General features: G+C 34.9%; 2 protein-coding genes across 2 annotated transcripts; both read right to left on the bottom strand.

Moving 5' to 3' along the window:
- Positions 1-4,625: 4,625 nt before the first annotated feature.
- LOC149793518 (uncharacterized) lies at positions 4,626-14,700 on the bottom strand. Its single transcript, XM_089969015.1, has 4 exons — positions 14,355-14,700; positions 13,826-14,065; positions 11,687-11,779; positions 4,626-8,977 (listed from the first exon to the last, which is right to left on the bottom strand). The coding sequence occupies exons 1-4, from the start codon at positions 14,698-14,700 to the stop codon at positions 8,838-8,840; spliced, it is 819 nt and encodes a 272-aa protein (XP_089825141.1). The 3' UTR covers positions 4,626-8,837.
- A 39-nt stretch (positions 14,701-14,739) lies between these two features.
- LOC149793517 (uncharacterized) lies at positions 14,740-22,189 on the bottom strand. The gene is made up of 2 exons (XM_089969014.1): positions 22,115-22,189; positions 14,740-15,956 (listed from the first exon to the last, which is right to left on the bottom strand). Exon 2 carries the CDS (start codon positions 15,808-15,810, stop codon positions 14,740-14,742), a length of 1,071 nt encoding a protein of 356 aa, XP_089825140.1. The 5' UTR covers positions 15,811-15,956; positions 22,115-22,189.
- Between the last annotated feature and the right edge of the window lie 2,648 nt (positions 22,190-24,837).

Below are 24,837 nucleotides of genomic sequence, written 5' to 3'. Positions count from 1 at the left end.
TATCAAGATAGAATAGAAATGTTTGGCAAGTCAGGCATACGCTTGAAAGATATATCCTTACATGACGAAGGAACATATACCTTGTTTCCTCAGCTTCCATGGTCCACAAGCATGAGTATGCAAAGCATTTCATTACAAGTCTTAGGCATGTATTGCATTTATTGTTTCATTTTTGTTATAAGATAAAATGCTTGAAACTATAAGTTTTTCAATGTCGCTGTTTCCTTAATATAATTTATTAGTTTTGTAGATTCACATCAATTACTTCTTTTGATGCAATAGTCTTTTTATGTGCATAATCTTCATTGTAGGTTTATTTTCGTCAAGATTTAAAGCTGTCTCAGTAAGTATGATTGTTAAAGTCAATCTTTCAGTAGGGTCTCGGCCATACAGTCTGTTTAAACTTTTTTTTGATCATATATTGCCTTATTTCATGCGTGAAATCTGTGATCAATAAATGCTGTTGCTTATTTCATAAAGAACCGCCAACAAACAAGTGCAAATGCAAAATCAGCTCTACGGGGCATCCCTTGGAATTTGTGTGATTTCTCATCACCAGACTGCGGAAGACCAAAGATATCTGCAGCTTGGAAAACAAGAAGAACAAACGAAGCTTTAGTATGTTGATATATTAATAAAAATTCAGTTTGTTCAATGATAATAGCTTACATGGCGCAAATATGCAAAATATTTCAACGTTTGATATTTTCATCATTTATTTGTATGTCACATTTAGCTTGCCATTAAGCTACTAAGTTACTAGTTGTTGTGGTAAATTTAAACCTACGTTATTATTGAAAATCTTATTAAACGTAACGTCGCCTGTACATGAGATAAATCAATTTAAAGTTAACATCGTTGATTTTATTTCTTACCTTGCTCATAACTGCTTCACAAATAAACTTCATTGGTGCTAGAGGTAAAGGGAAGACCTGTATACAGCTTAGCTGCATAAAATAACTACAGCAAAATCACGTATTATCCTCTGATAATTCAAATAAGCTAAACTAAGCTTATTAATATGCAATGTGCACTGATACGTGCCTCGTATTGTGTATTGTATATCAATGATTTCAAATCTCACATTTTGTTCTGATCAGCTACATGAAGAGCTGTATCTTTTTGGGTGCTGTTGATAATCGCTCTGAAATAAAATTATACGCATCTTTTCGCAAGACAATTGTGTTATATGTTTAAGAACACGTATACAATATATGTAGAAAAATTAAAGTTTAGCTGTTTTTACCTTCTTTACAGGGTAAAGGGAATTACATTGTGATCAATTCGTCGTTCCTCATGGCAGAAATATTTTGCTCACCTCAAGGAAGAGCCTTGGACTGTGTCGTCAACTCTTCCCATCAGTTCTGTGGGACTTTTCCTGTCACAGATGACGCAAGTACCTTGGAGCGTGATAAAACAACAATGCAAGGTATTGACCTAAGTCTATAAACATTTACATTTTTGTTTACAAAATAAAGCATCCTAAACCGTTCCATCAATATATAAAATGTATATCTGTCTCTCTGTCTGTGTTTTACTCACAAGTTAGAATTATATCAGATTGTAGATGACTCTAGCATACCCTAGGGATAAACAAAATCAAATGCAAACTGATGTAAATTGCAGTTTCAGCTGCATTCATTCCATTGGATATATAAGTAAGTATATACAATTATGTGATTGCGGCACAATCCACACGCATTTCTTTTATTACTCTCTAAAATATAATCCGGTATATTCTTTCACACATATATTGTAGTGGCTTGATACTAACTTCTTATATTTTTATTTATTAAAATTCTTGCATTTCAATTGGTATATCCCTTTACAATGCTTAACAAGCAACTACTGCATAGCATAGCATTGGTTTATTTTTGTTTATAAGAACATTTACAGTTAAGAATACTTAGGAAACAGGGAAGGCAGTTTTACTGTTGTGTAGTCTCGCACACGTGCAATTTAGATATCTGTACATTTTCATTTGAACACTGAGTTTAATCAGAGTACTCTGGCACATTGTATTAGCAAAGATTGCGTTTCTTGATTACCAACAGCACTTATGAACATTCAGAGTGTACAAAGAATTATAAATTATACTTTAAGGACCCAAAGTTGTCAAATAGCTAATACGAACAGTCGTCTACAACAAATATTAGAGAATAAAAAATGGTTACAAATTGTTTTGACAGATGGTGTACACAAATTCTGAGATTATGAACAAGATGGAGTATTTTAGAAGATTTACCTATTTGCCATACATGAAAAGTGTCATACTGGACATGAGCTGACCCAATAGCCACCACATTCAGTGGGATTGGTTGAAATACGGAAAGTCAGAAACAATTTGAACCAGTATTTTGTACATCCTTGTTTCTAATGTACTAAAGTAAATGTATTGCAGATCCTATATAAGAATTTAAGAATGCGTAGGTACTATTTGGACTTACAGCATTTAATCTAATATTTGCATGTTTCAGAAAAGGTTAGATTGATGTTAGGATGCCTTACATCCATATTTTAGGTCCTCACGAAAGAGATACAGATTATAGCACACTGAATTACATAATTGTGCTGGTTCTTGGGGGCATCTGTGTACTATGCCTTTTATCAGCGACAGTATTGAACTTCTTAGCATGGAGAAATATACGTGGAGCACTACGCTTGCAAGGAAATAATAGGATCGTAAGAGGTAAGTCTAACCTGTGGCCATTGTTGATTGAAACAATTTGTTTATCAAAGGCTATTTCCACGATAACCTTCCACATTCTAATTTTTTTCTCATCGGTTTATCAACGGTTATTTTGGTTCCTGTGCATTTAGAATATATTGGTTCCTTTGTGTTATATATATATATATATATATATATATATATATATATATATATATATATATATATATATATATATATATATATATACAGAAGAATGCTGCTATTGGGGGACTTACATGCATAACACCAATCATTTGGGGACATTTCCTTTTTAGATGGTTGAAACATAATTATCAAATGTTTATTTGCTGGCAGCCTTTTCAGTTACATAGTTGAATAATAAAATTAAACCTCACTGATATTTTTTTTCATAATATTTCATATATATATAAATGTCCCCTGATAGTTGTCCCCCGATAGTCAAATCCTTTTTGTCCATGCTCATTACTGATCTTTAGGGTACAATGTATATGTTATACATATACGATGTCATTGGGAGCCTTACTATATACATATCCACCTATTTGGGTACATTCACAAATATACAGAGGGTATTTGCTTGAAAGGAGTTTATACCAGATATATTTCATAGAGTGGGTGAAAAACTCAGTATTTTCATGAGCAAATACTCCTTTTATTTTATGTTATGTCATATTGTCTAATAATTTTATGAACACACTGAAGTAGCAGATGTCTTACTGCATCCCGCTTGATGTCAGTGGTTTACCATTTCCTGCACTGTTGTGTGTATATTTACACATACAAAATCATTATTTACAAAACAGCAGATAAAAAAAAAATGAAGAAAACAAACATGTTTATCACTGGTTGCATTTAAACCCCAGTCATTTAGCTTTCCAGATGGCCATCTTTACATTTACATTACACATCGCAAAACATTGAAATTTCTTGAATATAATATCTGGGCCCTGAGTGGCCGAGTGGTCTAAAGCGCTCTCCATTACGGATCACTGCCATCTCACCTATGTCTGTGTGAGTTCGAGTATCAGATTCGGCTAATGGGGTATGTGAGAAGCTTGCCAGTAGCTTCTCGTGGGTCGGTGGTTCTTTCCGGGTGCTTCCTCCACCATTAATACTGGCCGCCATGTATAGCCTATCGTGTGCTGAAAAATGGCGTTAAACCCTACAACAACAACAGCAATATAATATCTATTGACAGCCAGTGAAAAGATATGTTTATTTTTCACCCTATCAGTTATTTCAGTCGGAAAATTCAGTAACTTACTGCCCAGCATAAAATAAATGTATACATTTATTATGTATATATACCGACAACTATCTTACTCCCCTTTACAAAGTCCCTTATTCATTTGTGGTAACCAAATATGCTATCCTTTCTAAAGACTCTATATAGTGTTATAAACCTTTAGGTTATCCTTCATATTACTGTAAAAGTTTTCTGTCTCATCACAGATACGCAATGAATCAGTATATTTATTTTTTCAAACCTGTTTTAGTAAAATTTACACATTAGCCATTTAGATAACTCTTACACTTTAAATGCATTGCAAACTGGTTTGGATATTTTAATTTTCATGTTTTGAAACTGAACATTAAATCAGTGTTAATAATTGTTTCCCTGTGCAAATGGTAAATCCTTCTGGAATTTGAAATTAAATTTTTAATCTTTATAGTGAAAATAAGGAGGAAAGAAAGGGGAAGAAACAAAGAAAGTTAGAAAAGAGGCAGATTTAAAGTGAACAGTATAGAGTGAGTTACATCACTGACATTGTATGTAGATGTTCAGATAGATAGGTCGACACACAAAAACATTATTTTGCATCAAGTTTTCCTGGCTTTTTATATATATATATATATATAAAACTATATTCATACGAGTCTTATGTACATGTCATTACACACATTTCAACAAAGCAATAAAAAAGAGCACACATTCAAATTAAGATTGTTTAATCAGCATATTTCATCCACAACCATATATGTGAACCTCATGGCCAGGTGAGCTAAAAATGTAAATGTACAATATGAATTTCTGCTCAAGGTACACAACTTATAACTGTCAATGCACAACAAATGCAGAACCACAATAAAAACTCAATTTTAAGAAAGCAATAGGATACTGTAAATATATTTAAATTTGTGGTTTAGTGAAAAATAAAATTTTCATGAATACCTAATTTTGTGAACTGGGTAAATTACATTTTCATGGATACTAAATTTTGTGTACTGGGTAAGGGGTCCCATAATTTTCACAAAATGAAAAACCTCTATCTGCACATAGTCAAAGTTAGACATAAAAATTAACTAAATGGTGTGTGTGAGAAGAATGTGTATTTGTTATTAGTGATTCGGACTGATTTTACATAGCAGAATCCAGTATATAAGACACAAAACATTTGCCAATTTCGTTTATCCTAGCATGAACCATGCTAAGGGTAAGAGGCTCATGTGGGTCTCAGATCACTCACCTGTCTGACAAAAGAATTAGGATACAAGGTTAGCTAGGGATAACTTTTTGAATCATATTCTGTAACTAGAGGAAGGAGTGATACAGCTAAAAAAACAAGGTTTCAGTACAGTTTTTTTGTGAGGTATACAAGTGTTTAAATGATACTGTGAATCTTGAAGCCCATTGTCTAATAGGTATGTACTTTTGTCACAGTTAATATCAAGCATAAGAGGGTCACTACCACTGCAACACACCTAAAAATTTTGGGGATTCTACAAATAAATGACAATTCAAAAAGTAAACAAGAGCTTCTCAAATTAACTGATGCTATACTGGTCAAAAATAATTTTCAGGACATCAATTGAAGAGCATTTTTTCTTTTTAACCAATAAGTGTTGAATTCATTGCTGTTATTCTTGAGCAATGAGATTTTCAAACTAGTTGCTGTGACAGCCATATTGGGCTCAAGATTGTTAACATTTACATTTTGGACCAACTAGATATCATCTGAAATCTTTTGGTGAAAACCCCATGTCAACATGACTATCATTTCAGTAGGAGTAGCTATAACAAGATTGCCAAGATGGACATCATACTTGATATAAGATTGGCACAATTTTCATTTAGGACCAATAAGATATCGTAAGAAGTCTTTAAGTGAAAACCCCATGTTGATATGGCCATCCATTCATTCAGGAGTGGAGATAAGATTTTTAAGATGGCCATGTTGGTGACCATATCAGATGTCAGATCAGCAGCATTTTCATTCAGGACCTACAATACATCATCAAAAGTCTTCTACTAAATCCTCCATGCTGATATTACTATCCATTTTGCAGAAGAAGCAATAAAATGATTTTCAAGATGGTGTCAAGTTTCAAGTCAATCCTCCAAGTAGTTTATGAGTAACGATAATAAATTTGTGCTCACAGATGGGCAATGGACAACAGGCCATCCCACAAGATCTTTTGTTTTATGACCAGTAGAGCTAAAAATCAAAGGCCTTCCAAAAATATATATGTACATAATAAGATCAGTCTAGATCCTTTTAATCAAATAAATGAATCAGAGACTCCTTTTCACCGTCAATTACATACATTACTGTCATTCAACACCCCCCACCTCAGTCTTGATCTTTGTCCGAGTGCCCTCTATCAACTTTATTGGAATACACTAAATACAAACTCTGCTCAAAATTCTCATTTGCATATGTAAGTAGGATTAATATATCATAAATATAGTAAAAACTATTGGTCAAACTAATATTTCCTAGTGAAGCTGGACAGCATAAGTAGCATACTGAACCTTCGACACACACAACAAAGTTTTGTTTCCCCTCTCCCATCATGTAAAAGAAAAATATTATCCTCATCGTTTCTGTAAAAGCAAAACACAAGGAATTTTGTTATCATTCAACAGATTTTTTTTTACGAGAATCTTAATACTCAAATGAAACCTATGGATCAGGCTTAAAGCATCTGGAACTGACCAGAGTTTATCAAGAATCAATTAAGCTGACCAGTGCTTTCAAACTTCACAATATGGTAATTAGCTTGCCATTGTAAGATTAAATAAAATAAAAATGTTGTCTCTGGCATTTTTTTTTGGGTAATAATGTACTTTTTTGTTTTAATGCTCCAATTTTACAAAATGTATATAATGGTGTCTCCTGCAGGTGTAAATTCTGATTAATGCCCATACTGAATTGCAAGTCCACATGCCACATTTTTACTCAAGTGTGAAAAAATAGCAAAGACATACACTATGCATTTTCCTACAAAAGAAAATGGCCAAGTTCAGTGTTATGTTTTCCATATGAAAAAATAAGAGTTCCCCAGGGACTGATGTTCTACTGGCCAAAAATAATTTCCAGGATTTCAAGAGAAGAACATTTCATAATAATTTTAACTGCTGAGTATTGAAACCATCTCTAATATTCTTCAGCAATAACAAGATTTTCAAAATTAGCTGTTGTGGTGGACATACTGTTTGTCATATTTGCAACATTTAAATTTAGGACTAACAAGACATGATAAGAAGTTTTCTGTTGGAAACCTCAAGCTGACAAGACTTATTGTTCTTTTTGGAGTAATGATAACAAAATTTTCAAAATGGCTGCCATGATGGTTCAGATCAGCCAATCTTGAGACGGTAAGAAGTTGTTTAGTGAAAACCCAATGCCAATATGACCATTCATTCAGGAGTAGTGATAACAATATTTTTAAGATAGTAACTGCTGCAGCCCTATAGGATATCTGAGCAGCAGCATTTTCATTTAGGACCAACTAGATATTATAAGAAGTCATTTAGTATAAAAACAAAAACAGGCTAATACGACCATCCATTCCGGAAGATCAGAGATAGGATTTGAAGAAGGCTTCTGTGGTTGCCATATTGGATGTAAAAGTGACACCATTTTAATTTAAGACCAACTAGAAGACTTTTAGAGAAAATCCAATATAATATAACCTTTTGGTCAGAAGGAGTAGCGATAACAAGATTTTCAAGATGGGTGTGGTTGTGGTCATAATGGACTCTAGATCGGCACCATTTTCATTTAGGTCCAACTAAGCATCATTAAGAAGATTTATAGTGAAAACCTGTCCATCCATTCAGTAGGAGTAGCGATAAGATTTTTAAGATGCCCATAGTGGTAGCCGTACTGGATTTCCAAATGGCACCACTTTCATTTAGGACCAGCTAGTATGAGGGTTGAAGGTGTGTGTAAAGTTTCATGGCAGTAGTTTAGGTGTAGCGATAACAAGCTTGTGCTAATGGATGGACTGATGACATACCACCCCATAGAGGAAATGTGGCAATCCATATTGTATATGGAGATCTGCGCTATGGCAAGTACAGAAATACAAGATACGACCTTCACTGGAACCCAAGATCAATTATGTCTGGTTTTCAAACTTCTTCACAAAAGTATGGACATAATTGTTTTCATATCTGCACCATATTTACACTATATGTACCAAAAATTCACAGTGACGCATCCAAAACGGCAGGACGAGTCACATGCATAAGAATCTGTCATTGTATGACAAAATAGGGCAATAATTCAACGACAAGAATTGCAGGAGGTCAGTAATTTGGTGAAATGTGCATCTTCAAATTATCTTTCCTGGAGATGAACTTAAAGCTTGGACAGTAGTTGCATTCAAAAGATTCAATCATGCACTACCTCAAGCTGCAAGTTAAAGACAATAATTCAAGCAACTATTGCAGGAGTAAAGTAATTTGTTGACATGTGCATCTTCAGATGATGACCATAATATGTATCAAGTTTACAGTGATCTATCAGAAACAGACTGTTTGCATTTACAAGATTATGACATACAATGTATTTAATTAATAAAAATGGCAATAACTGAAGAGCGAAGTTATTTGTTGATATGCACATGTTAAGTTGATGACAAAAACATTTACCATGCTTCATGGCAATCCACTGAAAAATGTATGATAATTGTGTTTAGAATAATTTGCCATACATGGAATTAAACTGCAAGAAACTTATCAAAATGCGGAACAAAGTAATATGTCTATCTGACCATCACTGAGTGATGCCGAGAATATTTACAAGATTTCATGGCCATTCATTGAAAACCAGGACTAGCTGAATTAATGAGTGTGTGCCAGATGGATGGATGGAAGGATGAATGGATTGACATGAGGGTTCCAAGAAGAGGCACTTTAAGGTACACCAATTTTCTGCAGCTGATGCTTGATTTTTTCTTGTTGAAGCCTCTTCATGTTCATTAGTTTTGTTCTGACTTTGTTGTAAGGTGCATTGATTTTGCTTTTCAGTATCCATTGTTCCACTGCTCTTTTGCCTGAAAGATAGAGACCAGAGACTAATACTGCATCCCAATGCTTGTACTCCAAACTGCTCACATATCTTGGAAGTTCTCTCTCTGTGATTAATTTTGGATTCATATTTAATCAGTTTTCTTTGTAGTTTGCATGAATGAATACTAAATTCTAAATGCTGAAACCAGTTTTAATGATTTCATAAATAACATAGGAAGAACATTATTTATATTTTATTGTCATTTACGAACAACTTTATTTTAAATCTGTGAAGACTAGTCGATTAGCAACAAAACTCTTGATCCCAATGTTAAATAACTTCAAGAATTCTTATAATTTCTTTGATATAACTTTATAAAAAGGCATGTTTTTTGTTCAGTGTTAGAAAATATATGGATACTCGATCACTCATTCACAAAACAAGCCTATGTCACACAATCAAATATGCCTTAATCCTAGGGAGTCTAATGAATGCCAGGATGAATAAATGGATTGGATGAAAAAATGAACTACAGGGTATCATCATAAAACAGGTGTATAACCAGATAGTATGTACACGAACATGTAGACTCACAGCACAGCATTTTATGTTCAGGTTTCAGCAATTTTTCAAAACATTACATTGATCAATGCAATCTTTTTGAAAATGAAACAAACCAGCTGCAGCAAAAGAATTAAAAAAAAACAACTTCTGACAACTTTACATATGCAAACACTTTATGAATAGATCTGGTTCATGTGGCTGTTTGATTTAATTACCCTTTGCAGAGTTTCCCTGGTCACCACTGTTGCTCCCAGTAACCATCTGCCAAGTCTGTTGATATAGGTGTGTACTTCATGCAGCACATTTGTTGTAGATAAAAATTAATGTAGTTTCTGGATTAATAGTTTTCACTTATAGGTATATATTTTCATCAACCAGGTCACTGACAATAATGTGCATTATTCACTGAACATTCTTTGCAAAGAGGAGTGTAACTCAGTAGCTACAACATGGATGCAAGTGATATATGGCCATACACTCTGTGATCACTATGTAAATTAAACAGACCTCTTTTTTTCTCCTTACTATCCACATTTCTAAATAGCAATGACAAATTCATCTCACTGATTTGTTTTTCCCAATTCAAAAGAATGCAGATTTTTTATATGGTTAGATCTTTATTTGTTGCTCATTCTGTGATGTAGGCATGTATAGATAAGCAAAATAGTGAGCAGGAGAGAAAACAAAGGAGAGTGAGCTTGTGTACCTAGCTGTATTTTTCACTGTTAGTGATATAAAACAATTCTTTTTGTCATTGTTTAACAGCCAACACTAGATTTGTGTTTGCAAAATATGCCTGAACTATAAAAAGTCAAAGTCTAAAAAGTTTTAAAATATGCATAAAATTGTGACAGAATGTTCCAATGGGCGTACATATCAAACCAGGTTGTCTACATATGCTTACAAACATTTCATTAGTCTATCTTATCTGGTTTTGGTTTAATCTTGGTCAGAAATGTTTCATGGAAAAAGTCCATGTCCATGGCACTAGCTTACTTAGCAGTACCAGACTCATAATCCAAAGGTCAGAGGTTTTGATAACAGCTGAGGCCAGTCTAGATCAGCTGCCTTGGTGTGTTCTTGGGAATGGCACTTAGTTCCCATTTCCCTGGCATGCAATAACCAATAATGTCTTGAAAGAGCAGCTACAAGCCAATCAACGATCAAAAATGTATAAAATACTGACCTTATGACCCCAAAATCAATAGCTTTATTCCTTCACCCAGTACAAACCACCCATGTTTGGTTGAGGTATGTTGTGTAGAACTAATGTTTTTATGCAGAAACTCTTTTTTCAATTCTTTCGGTCAGTGACCTTGATCTTTTGAATAACAAATCAGTATGTTTCTACCTCACCCCAAGTGCAAACTATCCACGAAGTTTGGTAACTGTAACTTGAGTTATTGTGCAGAAACTGTTTTCCTTCTTTCAGTTAGTCACCTTGACCTCTGAACTTTTTGCCCCAAAATCAGTAGAGTTCTTCCAGACTGTAAGTGGAAAACATCCACAAAGAATGGTAATTGTTGATGGTGGACAACTAAAGTTATTGTGCAAAAACCAAACTAGCCTTATGGCAGCCATACACAAATTGCTGTAAGTTTCTATCTGAACCTTATCTATATAACAACATGAGATGAGAAACAGACCCTGTCCATGTTAGTGATCTTTGTGTTGATTTCATCCCACAAAGTCTTTCCAGAGACCTGCTGATACACTTGGGTCTGTATGATCACAAAATAACCAAACAACCAAATAAAACAGTGTATATTTATTTCATAGATTTCCCCTAGTTTGCATTACTGGGAGAAGGGCTAACAAGGAGCTACTATAACTATGCCTCAACACTTTAAACATCAAATCAGCATAACTGAAAAGGAGCTAAATTAGTCCAAGTGAGCAAATCCAGCAGATACAAGATCATCCTTACATTATTTGCATACATCTTCTTCCTGAACAAAACTGAAGTAGAAAAGAACAACAAGATCCAGATGAATATACCTAGATAATTTTACAACTCAATACAGGACCATTTCTGAATTTGCAATAAAACCAACCTGTTCAGAGATAGCTGCTGGGGGCACTGCAGTAGCTCTGCTTTAAGAATGGGTATTCAAAACCAAGAAAAACTAGTACAAACAATGTATGCAAGGTTGTACTGGACAAAATGTATACAATGTATGAGCAGTACCTGGAAGGCTGCAGCCATAAGGCATTTTAATCCAGTCAATGAATGCATCTTTTAAAACTTTCGTTGTTGGGGCATCCCAGTGAAACCTTTGATCTGTAATAACAATTGAATATTTAAATATATTTCTTGCTGCATACATGTACTTGGTAAAATTGTTATACAATGGTAGAAGTTAAATCAAATGAAACAAAATGAATTGTCACCCTTCTTCTTCATTTGTTACTCTTTTGATCCAGATGCACTAGAAGCATAAAAACCAAGGCAATTTAGTTGGCTTGCCATTGCAAATCCCTTTTCTTTATAAAGCATATTCCATACCCCACCCCATACTCACCCTCACCTGCAAACAGTGACCCAGACATTAAAATGCAAAATCTGTCACATACATGACGTGTCTTCTTCCTATATATTCAGTTTGGTCAAATGTCACTATATAGGCAATTTTTGTATATTTTAGCTGCATCCCTCCCTGGGACCCATTTAGACGGAGGTAGGAATGATAGCCCTCTTGCTCAAAGTCATCAGATGGGCAAGATAATTAATAAGTTGTGTGGATTTCCAAACAGCCATTAGGAAGAAAGTGCAGTTACAGATGGACTGACAGACAGGAAGGATAATATAATATATATGGCACTTTACAAAGCATATGGATATTAACAGATACTTCTCTTTAAAAGCATTGGGTTATTAACAGATATTTCCCTTAACAGAAATTAGGGACATTGATTTATCACCACTCTACCATGTTTTGTTTTAGTTGTGGGAATATAATTGGTATTTCCCTAAACATAAAATGGGGATACTAACCTATCACCACTCTATTATGCTCTGCTTTAGTTGCTGGGAAACCATTGAGATTTTTCAAGATTTATCATTAAAACCAATATAGCCATTAATATAGTTCTTAATCAGAACCCTGCTTTTTGTGTATGTCAAGATAATTAATTAATTTCAAGCTCTCCTGTTCAGACTATACTTTCAATACTTCATCATCTGTAGCCTCTAAAGATGGGTTGTGGTTTCAAGTCATCATGGGTTCAACACCAACAGTGGGTCACTGACCTACTTTGCACAATTGGCTCCAAATATTTTGCAAAACACGTGTGAAGATGATAGTATATCTTGAGGTAAATAACTCTCCATCATGCATGCCATTGAGGGATCATTATTACCTACTTTTTAGTGTACCAATTTTTACAACTTAAGGTAGGGCATTATTTGATTATTTGATAAAAGCTGGGGTATTGAGCAAGTTCTTCAGCTCTGTAATGACTTTTGTAATAATTAACAGCTTCCCAGCTAATATTTCAAGCAGAATTTTAACTTGTGCTCAAACATTTGTAGGGGAAACCTTCATTTTTATTTTATAGACAAAAACATGACTTTCTAGTATTATCTTAGTTCACTTTCATGTGCATACTATTAATATACCCATACGTATAAACCAGTCATGGATATGTAACATGTACTGCAAAATATCATAATTTTATATCATATTTTAGTCAGCTGTCCATATCATTATATTCTTATTTTATACTGAACTTAATATCAAGAAAAACCAGATTAGATCACGTTTAATGTTCATCTTTCTTGTTAATATTTTACTATGTCATCAGGGGCCTCGAGTGGCTGGGTGGTCTAAAGCACTCTCCATTAAGGATCACTGCCATCTCACCTCTGTCTGCGTGGGTTCGAGTCTCGGATTCGGCCAATGTGGGTATGCAAGAAAGCTTGCCAGTAGCTTCTTGAGGGTTGATGGTTCTTTCCGGGGATTTCCCAGGTTCCTCCTCCACCATTAATACTGGCCGCCATGTATAGCCTATTGTGTGCTGAAAAATGGCATTAAACCCAACAACAACAACAACAACTACTATGTCATCATGTGGGACTTGTCTTCTTGGGTTGCAAGATATAGACAGCCCAGTTTTCTAGTTTTTTGGTTTGATAATATTTAATATTGTCTAAAAATAGCAAGCCACCTGTCACACTGACCCAGTTATTTGAAAATCATAGCAGCAAATTTCTCTGGAAGTGTGACAAATGTTTACATCAGGATTCACCCCCGCTTAAACTTTAGTAGTAACAGGTTTAAAAGTTAAAATATAGTTCAAACAATTTATTTAAACTTAAAACATATACCTGCTTGGTTGGTCATATTAGCTATGTCTCTGAGAGGGGCACTAGCAGTGTCAGCTGAAGCAGCTAGGTTCGCAGTCCCTGTTGGAATGGATGCCTCTTCACATGGGAGGGCACTGGTAATGCTATTTGTTGGACTGCTATTGGTGTCACTTGGAGGGGTATTCAAAGTGTCACTTAAGGGGTCAATTTCATTTGTAGGGGTATCAGATGCAGCAAAGTTGGTGACTGCATGAGACATACCTGTAAAACAAACCATAATGAAATTCTTAAGGTCCACAATCCATATATGCATTTGCAGACCAAACACTATACAAAGATGCCCTCCACTAACATTGCTTGACAAACTCTCTTGACAGGTAATTTTGAAGTAAATGGTACAAACAATACTATTACTGATAAATGAACTACCCTTTACCATAATACTACCAAAGTGCCAGTATTAAAACAAGAGCATGTGACTAATTATTAGTGGCACTTGAATTTATTCCAGAATACTACAACAGTTACTTTAAAACACAGAGATACATACCATTGTCAAAACTCTGCAAATGCAATCCCACTTTGGCGATAGTCATAACTGGCAATGGTCTTTGGTAGACATTTTCATTTACTTCCTTTGCATGCCCCATGTGCTGGTAAAAATAGGTTCTATCTTCTGGTTTGACTTCAAGTGCTGCATACAAGGTACTTAACCTAGCTCTGTTGTTTGTGGCATTGATGTTTGAATTTTCAATTCCAGCCTTTTTACACATGTAATCTATGCAGTCCCATCCAATGACATGGTTTGGTGAAGACTCAGTATTTGGAAAGATGAATTCATTTGCTGATAAAATACCGGCATCCATACAAATATTTCTGTCACAGAGGATGTCCATTGCCTTCTTGCAATCGCCAGGTATCAAACATGATACAAGTCATGTCTCTTTTCCCTGTTGGAAAGTGACCTCCATGTCACAAAACACTTTCCTCTCAACTGGTGAAAGATAATCCAAATTCTTCATCTGGGACTCAATAATCCACTGATTTCTCTTGCACCATTGATCAATCTTCAATCGACTGGGTTCTCCACCTCGGCGAGCATTGAAAAGAGTTAGTCTGGAACTAACTGCATTACGCAGTTCTACAAAGTCATGTTTTCCAATGAAATAAAATTTTCCCTCAGTGTGTTTTGATATCACTTGCAGTGTGTATTTTCGAAGCTTTTCCACGGGTTCATCCTCTGGTAGTCTATCTGGCAATCGAAGCCTTTCTTGCCTACTTTGGGTAATCATGTACCTTGCATCACCAAAAACTGTTCGTCTGTTCAACTTTAAAACTGAGACAAAGTAGTCCAACTCTGTTGTTTTTACTTCTCCGTGTTTACCCTGTAATGCTTCTCCTTTCAAGATTTCTGCACTTGTCATCAGTAAATAGTAGATATTCTCCTTTAAGCCATACTTGATGCTGGAATCTTCTTTGTCTGTTATTTTGTAGATAGCTCTTTTAAGAGAACTAAATTTTTCACGGTTAAACATTTCTACAGATTCTATGCATTCATTTTTCTCAAAAGATTTGAATTCTACATAAAGTCTTCCCAATGTTCTGATGTCTGAGCGAACACTTTTTCTCACTTCCATTGTTTTTTCTGTTTTTGTTTTGTTTTTTTCCCACAAACGTGCTCCTGTCAGCTTTATAGTAAAATCTCTTTGACATACAGATCCTACTTCATCTGTCCTCAAAGACTTCAACAGGTCTTGAAAGCTGGTATCTACTGTATCACCTTCAGTAGCTAGCATTGCCATTGGAATGGGTTTTGAAAATGCACATTTGTCCAAGAGACATTTATCCCTTAGCCTAAAGAAGAATTTCTTTGCATAAAATCCCTTACAATTTGGACAACAAACTATATTCCCCATACAATATTTCTGAGACTGAAATGATGGGTTTTCCTTTGTGCACTGCAGCTTGTTCTGTTCAAAGATACCCTCTTTTCTAATTGTGCTCATAGCTGCTCTTTGCTGACCAGGATTTTCTATTATAGGTTTCACTTCCTTACAATCTTTATGAACCTGGATTATATGTCTCTTCAGTTTTGAATAGAACTGTCCACAGAATTTGCATAGCCTCTTTGGTTTGCAGTAAACAGTGGAAACTGAAAATGAACATGTGATCCCTTTAATATAATGTAAGCCCAAATACAAAGTCCAAATTCTTCACATAACCTCTAGAAATGTAACAAGCTCAGCTAACAGAAACTAAAGACGATTTAAACTACAACTTCCCCCAACAAATATCTGAGTATCAGTCATATTCTTGCTGATAGAAGCTACTTGTAAAGTTTGATCAAAATTTATTCATATATATGACAAAAATAGTGCTAAGACTCTGACGCAACCCAGGCTTAGATACCATCTTTTTGATGTTTTCTTGTTTCTACTGGACACCAGCTTTTTGGGGGAGTTCAGTAAATTATAACATATCAAAATCCTTATAGTTTTATATGGAACTGTATAGCATAATTTGTTGTCTATAAGTCAATTTTTTTCATTTACTATAAGTTTTAGTATACCTATAACTTTTTTGTTGTCTACTGATTGACTGGCATATTTTATCTATCATAACCTCATGTAACATAAACATGATTTTTTGGGTGTATGGCATCTTCACAATTTTGTCTTTACATTTTTTCTGTGTCTACAAGTTTTGGGACACCAAAACCTGTATATATTTTACCTACATATAAGCCTTAGGATGCATACATTTATTTATGTTCAAGACTTATTGCTATTATGGTATCACAGCATTAGAACTTTAAAAACTCTATGTAGTTTGGGGGTAGATATATCAGTCAAAAATTCAATTGTTTCAAGTTTTACAGGGTAAAAAGTCATTGAGATACACCAGGACCAGAGCATCTGAACAGTTTATATTGCAGTTATCAAAATTTACAATGTACAATATAAAAATAAAATAACAAGAACACCCCAAACAACATGCACACCTTGTGAGTTTTTTTTCTCCAACTTTGAACTTTGAGCTAGGGATTAGACTCTGGTATGATACGGTGTGAACCCGGATAAAGTTTCATCAGAATATCTGTACGGGTTAAAAGTGACAGCCTGGAAACTAGCAACTGGCTTACATTATTCTTTGTTGTGACCTTGACTTTGAAATGAAGAGTGGTATGACTGAATGCACAAGACAATGTAAGACCATTTTTATATAACAGGCTAAAATTACATTCAAATATCTTCAATGGTTAAACAGTTCTACCTTATACATCAATACATGAAGACAGGTCATTAGTGTATATTCCCCCTTGCAGTAACCTTGACCTTGAGGTAGGGGTCATTGCAATGGTATGTAACACAGTCTAGTCATAATATATAATATGTTAAAGGTTTTATTGCAATATCTTAAGTAGTTCAAAGTTATAGTGGGGACAAGGATACAAGTCAGAGTTGCATTTGATCTTCACCTGGGGTTAGAGGTCCTGGCTAAGGTATGTGACATACCATCTATACATGATATATAACTGGCAAACGTTTCATTATAATATCTTCAGTGGCTACAAAGTTATATTCCAGACATAGATTATCATTTGCAAATTTATATTTCCATTACAGTGAACTTGCCCTTGAGACGGGGGCATGGCTATGGTACCTGACACACCATCTAGTTATGATATAAAATTGGCTAATTTCATTAACATATCTTCAGTGGTAGAAAAGCAGACCTGCCAAGACTAAATGTACCTCAGTAAGGCAGCTAATATTTTCTCCAAGTTAGACCAAGTTTTAGTAAGGTGCAACAAAGTATCATGTACTGCTATTGTCAATGTAGAAAATATGCTTTGGAAAAGTTGAGAAGTGTAGTCCAATGAAGGGAAAGCAATATTACATTAAACGCTTCAGCCTAAATGACATTCATTTCAGTTTCAGAAACTGCATCTACAAACCACATGGCAGTCAATGACTTCTTGATGGATCAACTTGATGTAATCTTTTTGTGTTTTTACTTTTCATTCTTGCAGCAGCAGTAATCATCTTTCCATCCATGCTTGACAAAGTATCTGAATATTATTTTCTATACTTTTGTCCCAAGTATTTGGACTTGCTAAGAGGTTGATTGTCCCATTCAATTTCAACATGTTTTCACTCGATGGACAGCATAAAAACCATGCCATAAAGTATATGAAAAAGTTTTGCTGGTTATGGGAATTTGGTTGATTAAAGTGTCTAAGATACACCATGTAAAGTTTAGTCTGTTTCACTGACCAACTCCAGTGTGATCTGGACCAAACCTAGACAAGCCATTATTTAGATTTGACTGCAACAACGGTATTTTAAACGTTTTGGCTATTGTTCCACAACTCTATAATTTAGGGGTATTTTCAGTAAACTGTATGACAAAATCATATGAGTCGGCAGGTGTGCAAACGCTGAATTCTGGACAAAGATTCAAAAAAGTTACAGAGTTACATTTTTCCTTGATCCTGACCTACAGGCTGGGCCTGACTATGGTACATGACAAACAAAGTCTGACTGGTCAAGATATATACATGAGCAAAGCTTCAAGAAAATGTATCCAACAGTTACAAAGTTATGGGCCAGACTAGCAAATATTAACAGATGGATAATCAATACTTTGAAGACAGGTGTAATCAAGTGATTTTGATTTTCTATGAACCAAGAAAGCACAATGAATGCATATTAAGAAATAGCAAACAAGTTTTGATAAATGTTTAAAACATTATTGGTATCTTTCGGTGTTTCTGCAGTACAGTTTAGAGAAAGCTTTTCTCTGTTGCAAGCAAAATACACAATAAAATTCTACAACATAAAATTACAAAAAAAAATTTAAATCTTGTTCAAACAAGCTCAATTTTCAAATCTTACAGTACCTGTCCATCAACAAATTTCCTTTTGAAAAGTGCCTGATGTGCCCCAAAACCTTTTGTAAAGTGTATTGTCTTTATATAAAAAAATGATAAGAAAAAAGAATAAGAAATTCAAACAAATTTTGTTAAATTTTCTTTTTCCTGTTGTTTTTATACATCTTACCAAGCATTCATTTCACAAAGAAGAGTTACCTAGCTGGAATGCCATTTAAACAGACACTGGTCCCTTGGACAAATACCTGGGAAAAAGTCTGCTACTTAACCTCTTGAATATTTCATGTGACCAAGCATGACAATTGAACTGTGTGAAAGAAGCCCAAACATTTTGTTAATTCTACACATGTTCCTAAATGAGATATCAGTGGTGGTAAAAAAAATTGTGTGCCTTATCAGTTTTTGTTTCAATTTGTCCATCTGTGTATAAAGCCACTAAACAAAGCATTAGATTAAGTTTATTGGCATACATCACGATCAGTCTCATAATTTTTATAATATCTGTATATAGAAGTACAATTACAGTACTGTACTGGAGGGTTGGTAGACATCGCAATTCAATATATATATATATATATATATATATATATATATATATATATATATATATATATATATATATATATATATATATATATATACTGGATGGTTGGGGAACATGGCAATTCAGTATATATACTGGATGGTTGGGGGACATGGCAATTCAGTATATATACTGGATGGTTGGGGGACATGGCAATTCAGTATGTATACTGGATGGTTGGGGGACATGGCAATTCAGTATATATACAAAAGATGATTGAGATACATGGTAATTCAATATTTATACTGGATGGTTGGGGGACATGGCAATTCAGTATATAAACAATAGATGACTGAGATACATGGTAATTCATTATATATACTGGATGGTTGGGGGACATGGCAATTCAGTATATATACAATAGATGATTGAGATACATGGTAATTCATTATATATACTGGATGGTTGGGGGACATGGCAATTTAATATAATATACTGGATACTGAACTCTATCTCTGTGTGTAAATGTGCATGCATCTTTCTGTGTATCTATGCTTATCTATTATTGTTTAGATAGCCCAGGTGAGCTTTTCTAAGGACTTTGCAAGGACTTTCAAAAATGTCAGGACTTCCAAAAGTTTTTGCGGAGTACGTTATCTTACAGAAAATGGGTTATGCACCCATTTTGAACTGCATACAGCTCATTGCTAGTTCGGCGCCATTCTTAATAAATTAGTTATCCTTTTATAAATGTAATTAGCAAGGCACTACTGCAAAGTGACTTTACTCCTTCTAGCAACTGTTGTTTCATTTGATACTCACAATTTTATCCCATTTCATTACTTTTGGAAAGCATGTAAACAAAAGGCTTACATTAAGAAACTGATATATTTTATACAATATCGATGTTTGTATTCCCTCACATAACTCAAGGAGCTATGCAGTTTTTAAAGTAACTCCTCAGATGCAAGGATTGTTCAAGGTTGTATGAACCACGCTAGTGTATAAGACACTAAATAGATGGGGGACATATGACAATTTAACAATTTACAGCCCATACTGAATGATGTGGGGACACAGTAATGCAATAAGTACAGCACCCCATGACTACTGGGCCATTTAGTGTTACACATTTACTGCTATACTGTGGGTATAGTAACAGATCTCATTTTTATATGCAAAATGTATTTCATTTAAGGTTGTCTAACTATAAAGTGGTATTCCATGCCTCCCACCAACAGCTTTAGAGGAATACTATATATTGGATAATAATAGGATATACAAAAATGGTATGTCTTTCAGAAAGTAATGTAGGCAGGCATGTATGTATGGATGTATGTATATGGTTTAGGGCTTGTCAGCACAGTACTGGATACATGGTGCCAATTTAAAAGTAAGTTCTAAAACAAAGAATTGCAAAAAAATAAATTAAATAAAATGACAGACAAACCTGTCCAAAAACATGTAAACAAGATGAAAGATATAGAGTAGTGTTACAACTCTGTAAAAGGTAAATAAAAGATAAAGGACTTTTTTAAATTATAAAATCCTTACATTATAGGATCAAAACTTATTATATATCCCCCCCCCCCCAATCTATGATTTTCTCTGGTGGTACATCACCATTAAATTTATTCATCTTAGTTCACATAAAAAAACTCTTGCCTTGCCAGTTGGAAGTTGATACACTTGACATAAATGCATTCCAATGCCAGTAGACAGGAAGGGTTTGCACTCTAGTACAGGTTCACCCATTGAGAACCAATGACCCTGCCCTTTGATCACATTCTTTCATGAAAATTTAGCACATACCGTAAGCAAAGTTCTTATGTGGTGTGACCTGCATATGGTAAGGTGTACATAAACATATAAAAGGCATTCCGTAAAACTGGAAGTAGCAGATAAAGATTTTAAGGTAACATGAGTGGTTTGGTTGTCCCCCAACAGGGGTACAGGGTAACTGGTTGCTCTGACAGATTTAGGTGGTTAAATTACTCGGCTAATGGTGCTTAGGGAATGTCCTACACTAACATAGGGCAACAATGAACAGGTGCTCATCCAATTATCCAACTATGGAAACAATCAAATTCAAGTAACTGATGTCCCCCTACTCCCCAAACACATACCCGTTTTCAAAGGCCATAATGGAAAGAGTTCTATCAAGGATCACTTGTTTCAAATTAGATTATATAAAGCTAAATTATGAATAACACACAGTGTACTCTGGTCATTTAAACCTTCTTGATACAATGCTAAATATCACAACTGACTTAAATCTAATATTGGGTCAAAAAAAAAACAGGTGGCAATAACTACTATAAAATAATGAATAACAAGTTAAAACACTGACAATAAATTTCTTTACAAGTCTGATTGGTATCACGCTGTATACCAAGTTGGGTCGTGATCCAAGGATAATAATTAAGAGTTACTGTTGAGAAACAAAGGTGGGTAGGTCAGATACTCAGTGGCTATCACTTCACCAAATAATAATGCAGACAGCTGACAATCAAACCCAGTCCAAGTCTCATTAATATCAAACTGTATACCCACCTAATCTGAATTAAATCCAATGATGATAACAGAAGATCTTGCGAAAGTGGGTGAGTGAGACAATCTGGGGCTTTAAAAATGTTAAATTTGGATGTGTAACCTGAAAATCTAACCTGGCCATCAATTTCAAGCTAATTACTAGATTAATTAAAGCTCCAGCCATAATTAAGGAAATTAATGCACAGAAATGAAACTGGGACAGACGGTAAAAGAATGAAATGAACAAAAGGAAAGGCACCATTACATATTCCCTATCGTCCACAAAAAAAACATTGACCCTTGGTAAAAAAGTTAAAATTATCAAGTTTTTCAACTTCATTAGAGGTTTATTAAAAATTACCTTTTGTATGAGACTTTACATGATTTGAGAAACCCCCTTTCGTTTTGAATCTGCGCTCACATTGGACACAATGCAAATCTGAAAAGAAAAAGAAAAAGAAAAACCAATGCCATGAGATATGTAGGTGGGTATTATATAACGTTTTTTATTCCCTCTGCAGGCATAACAAGGATTTTTATTTTAATGATGACCAAAAGAAATTGCCACATGTCCAAAATGAAGCTGATACCAACCAGGGCTGCTGAGCTGCCATTTTTTTCTAACCAAACAGACCTGAAACAAAATCATTTGAGTAGAGAGTCAATATTTCTCTGCTAAGTCAGACGAATTTTCGATAAGGTGTAGCAAAACAACATGTACTATTACAGTCAACTTGGAAAACATGCATTTGAGAAGTTCAGAAGCGTGATTTGAGTTAGCAAAGGCAACATTAGTTTTTACTAAAAGGTTTGTAAAGAATAATTAGGCCTTTCTTAATCAATATTTTGCTATGTAGGACTTAATCTTCTCAGGGTGAATCATATAGATAGTCCTAGTTATTTTAGTTTCATAAGATCTAATATGGTCTGAAAACAAGTTTAAAAGATGGCAAGTTGCCTGTCACACTGACCCAGTTATGGAATGCAAACGTGTTTACCCTGACAGATGTCGATCAGTACAAAAGTGACCTGTCCATCAATTTAGCCAGTTGTCCAGTATTTGTCATCCTAACACTGACAGCTGGAATGTCTAACACGCAGTTCGATGAACTTTGCAAAATATGTTGTTTAGTTGTTTTTAGCCTTGCTGATCCTCTAATCAGCTGACCCATCCACACCCAAACCATATTTTTCACAAACTGGCATATTTTAATTTCTATTAGGCTCCCTCCCCTTTATGTGTTCAGAGATGTAGAATATACCCAATACACCGCTCCCTCGATAACTCGCACACAACGGGGTCCAAAAACATCGACCGCACTATAAGCGAGGGCACAAGTTACCGAGGGACCTATAAAAAAAACTAATAAAGAGATGGAGATCGACAGAGAGAGGCGAAAGGGGGGGGGGTTGCATTGTTAAATACTCGCTTTATAATCGCGCTGAAAATAACTGAATAAATATTTCTTTATAAAGGTGTTGTTCGTTTGTCTTTATAAATTACCTTTAATTTCTGGATAAACTATCTTGAAAAGATCGTAAAAACAAACATTATTCCACGAGGTATCAGTACTCTTAACATGTGTATCGCTAAACCATTGTGTATTACGTCACTGCTTTTTGTATTGATTTGGATACATTCTAGTTTTATTGTTTGTTCAAAATGAATAGAGTTTTCTTTTATCAAAAAAGATAACATTCACATCGAAAAACGACAACGTCAAAACTTGTGTTGCTCTAAAAGAAATGTTCTACTATCACTAGATATATAGATAGATAGATTTAGATGGATAGACAGATAGAGTAAAATGTAAAAAAATAAATTCACAAGGATAAACCATTACCAACCATGAATTTAATGGGTCTAAACGTCAGACATGTAAAAAAAAAAAAAAAAAAATACAAATACGCAAGTGAGAATACGACAATACTTGCAGTTTTTGACACAGTTAACAAATATAAATTCACAGTTTGAAAAAATCTGTTAATTTTTTGTGTGTTGTCAGTTGATTTTTCTGCCGCCGAGCAAAATCTCTTAGGTTTCTCAACTGAATTATCTTCACAGAGTCAACATTTTGGGTCTCCAGTCACCGGATGGCAACATTAAAAGATTCTATCGCTTCCTGTGCAGAGGGGGGAGGTGGAGCAACATCTGAATCGGCTTCACTCTCGACACTAGGGGTGCTCCAATTGAAGTCGTCTTCCAATGCGACTGTTTGTTACAGAATGTACAATCTGTTCCTCTGTCATGTACTCAGCTGTGGGACAGTCATTGTCAGCACATAACCACCCCTCCACATCGTCGCGATTAACATCCATCTGAGCACCATGGGTCTGTATAAATTTCTCCCAAACAGCCTCTGCCTGAACGACATCCGTTTCGCTGAAACCTTCAAAGTCGCTCTCGTCATCACTGTCTTGGTCAGTGTCTTGCTTTATATCAAAGGCAGCTCCAAGACCCTTCATCCAGCACCCCTCTATTATCTTAGGTGTGATCAATCTCCATGCTTGACCACCCATGAAAACAGTCTCCTTCAAACTCACGCTCTTGAGAAAGGTTGTAACACCTTCTCCACTGTCCAGCATGGACTGTATTAACAGCCGACGGTAATTTTGTTTAAAAGTGCTTATAATTCACTGGTCTAGTGGCTGGATTAATGATGTTATGTTTTTAGGGAGATAATCCACCCGGATCTTTCCGTCGCTTGTTTGTAGTGAATCAGCAGGGGGGTGTGCTAGGCAATTGTCTAATAGCAGTAGAGCTTTCTCCTCTAAGCCCCTGGATCACAGGTGGTTTCTGACGGCGGGGACAAACATCTTAGAAAACCACTCCGTAAATATTGTTGCAGTCATCCATGTATTTCCACTATTTCTATATACAAATGGAAGGCTGTCCATATTCATGTGATGAAAACAATGGGGAGACTTGTATTTGCCAACACATAATGGCTTCATTTTATGTGTGCCAGTTTTGTTAACACAAAACAAAAGTGTTACTCTCTCTTTGTTCAGCTTGAAACCCTCCTTTATGTGTATATCATCTCTGGTAGCTAGACTTTTGTCTGGCATCATCCAATAGCATAG

Source organism: Sinohyriopsis cumingii, chromosome 8 (assembly GCF_028554795.1).
Source record: "Sinohyriopsis cumingii isolate HCF-2022 chromosome 8, ASM2855479v2, whole genome shotgun sequence".
Taxonomy (NCBI): Eukaryota; Metazoa; Mollusca; class Bivalvia; order Unionida; family Unionidae; genus Sinohyriopsis; species Sinohyriopsis cumingii.
Note: the sequence above shows the minus strand (reverse complement) of the source record. Positions and strands in the feature narration are given on the sequence as shown.